General features: G+C 46.4%; 1 protein-coding gene across 1 annotated transcript in view; it reads left to right on the top strand.

Moving 5' to 3' along the window:
• The first annotated feature begins 204 nt into the window (after window positions 1-204).
• ABCF3 (ATP binding cassette subfamily F member 3) overlaps window positions 205-2,455 on the top strand; it is a 17,793-nt gene continuing 15,542 nt past the window's right edge. The window contains exons 1-3 of the mRNA XM_018576547.1: window positions 205-305; window positions 1,131-1,278; window positions 1,403-1,479. Coding sequence (XP_018432049.1) covers window positions 233-305; window positions 1,131-1,278; window positions 1,403-1,479 — 298 coding nt within the window. The 5' untranslated portion in view covers window positions 205-232. The remainder of the gene's footprint in view (window positions 306-1,130; window positions 1,279-1,402; window positions 1,480-2,455) is intronic.

The raw sequence follows: 2,455 nt of genomic DNA, 5'->3' as shown, positions 1-2,455 counted from the left end.
ACAAAGTTACCTTTAGTAACTCCCCAATAATCACACTTCTCTGCACCTCATAAAACCTCACCGTAATTATAACAGTACAGAAAGCACTCCTCTAAAATCACAATCCTCCTCCATCCTCGATCAGTCACTCCCTGCAGTGACCGCCTACGGAGCCGGCGGACTACATTTCCCGTCATCCTCTGCGCTCCCCGGTAAGAGCTCCTTCACGCATGCGCGTTACCGGCCGGCCAACATGGCGACCTTCGTGGAGATTCTGAGAAGCGAGTTCCCGCAGCTGGATGCCGAGCTTTTCCAATACGTGACTGGTGAGGGGAACTGCTAAGTTGAAGTTGAGCCTGGACTGGGTTCCCATCGGCCTGACTAGCCTTAGACACGTATCTGGCCTGAGGAGCGCCCATTCGGCAGGGATGTCATGTCTGAGGCTTCTATGGCCAGGGCACTCGCACATGCGCCTTCTGCCTGGGGAGCTGTAACACGTATCCAGTCTTTCAGCTCACGGCACAAGGCTCTCCAGCGGGGGTGGAACTACAAGTCCCAGCATGCCCTGCTGGTCAGAGCACCTAGGCTGACCGGACATGCTGAAACTTACAGTTCTATAACAGCTGGAGGCAACGGTGGTAGAGAGTCTGAGCAGACTAAATGGAGAACATAGGCAGCACTGTAATATCATTCATATGATTAGTAGTGATGAGCCATTCCAAGCTGATGCACTATTCATAACTTTAGGTTAAATGACAGAATTAGCCTGTTTTACTAAAGGAGTCTAAAATCTTGACACAATAAGTTGTTCAACAAAAAATAATTGTTCGTTTCACATACTCCCCTGCTCAGCGACTCGGGTGCTTTTTAGGTGACACAGCCCGGGTCCCGCGTTGCCATCTTGGTTCTCCTGTGTCATCAGCAGCACTTTATTAGAGGGGGGTTAAAGAGATGGCCTTAGAAGAAAAATCCCTTTTTTGTTGTTCCCGAACAATACATTGAGATTCTCCATGATGTAAATCCTCCACGATGCATACATATCGGGAAGATGTTTGGTCATATCATGTAAACCTGATGCACTGGCTGCCCTTGTCTATAAATAGCACATATGATGTAACAGTAGATTTATTTTTTGTTACCTTTCCACCTAGATGTCCTGGACAGCGGTCGATCAGACTTTGAATCAGAGAATGACCTGTTTGAAGCGGTGGGGGAGCTACTACAGGATGTATCTTCAGAAACAAAAGATGACGAGGATATCAAAGACATCTGTCTGCGGATGTACAGAACGATGCAGTTGTAAGTAGATCCTCAGAATGTAAGGAAGGACATGGATTTCATAGGATGGACATCTACCTGTATATAAGAGGCATTATACAGTTCACACTACAAGTAACATTGTGATATTTTATATTTCCTTTAGAGAGAATCATAAAGTTCCTTCACAATCCCAGGTGTTACTTGATTCTCCAATACAATTGTCCCAGATCACTGATTACGGTAAGACTTGTTTATGGCCATCAGAGCCTGTGCTGGTCAGTTAGTTCATTCATAAAAGGCTATTAGGGGAGAGTGGTGCCAATCATAAAGAGGAAATTGTGTGTGGCCAAAATACTGATTAGTTTGGTTACACAGACTGATTCATCTGAATCTTGGCCAGTGTCACTGTGTCTAGTAGTTAAAGCCTAGCATTGTGGTACTGCGCATTCCAATGCAGGTGATGGCATTGCGGGGGGGAGGCGTGTTTGGGGTGCCATTGAAATAAATGGCACCCCAACACATCTCCCACAGCAGTCAGGCTGAAACTAAAAATGACTTTTTTTTTTTTCTACCTTTTTTATATATATATATTTTTTTGTATGTATATTAGACATTTTAATTTAGTTGCACACAAATTAGATTTATTTTTTGTGTTTGTGTATACCCAGTCATCAGTTTAGTAATAGCCATGTGCAGTGGCGTCACAAGGGGGGTGCGGCCCGCACCCGAGTGACTTACAGTCATTTTGGTGTCACCCCCCTCTGAAAAGTAGGGCGCTCAGTCATGGACCGAATGCCCGACAGTATCAGGAGAGAGAAGGGGACATGGTGGCATACCTTATCCCGCCGGATGACTGTCCCCTCCTCTCTCTGCCGGCGTCCATCACCAAGATGGCCGCCGGCAGGTATCAGAAGACTGCCGCGCGTGCGCCATGACGTCTCGGCGGGATGACACTCGGTTACCGCTCCAGGTGTCACCCAGCCTCGGGACGCCCCTGGCCATGTGTATTGAGATATATTGCTCTCACTCTGGTGCATGCGCAATACCTGACATGTATAGCGCAATCATCATTTTTGTAAGTAGGTGCACCCGCCTTGTGTTTTGCGTTCCTATGTGGGGACGGAGGACATTTGCATCTCTTTTTGTTAACTTTTTTTGTTAATTTTTCTTTGTTTTGGGTTAACTTTATTGCTATCGCATGGGGAGTTCACAAGGA

The sequence above is a fragment of the Nanorana parkeri genome, unplaced genomic scaffold (assembly GCF_000935625.1).
Source record: "Nanorana parkeri isolate BGI_ZX_2015 unplaced genomic scaffold, ASM93562v1 scaffold69, whole genome shotgun sequence".
In the NCBI taxonomy this organism is placed as follows: domain Eukaryota; kingdom Metazoa; phylum Chordata; class Amphibia; order Anura; family Dicroglossidae; genus Nanorana; species Nanorana parkeri.
The sequence above is the reverse complement of the archived record's forward strand: the minus strand, read 5'-3'. Positions and strand labels throughout refer to the sequence as shown.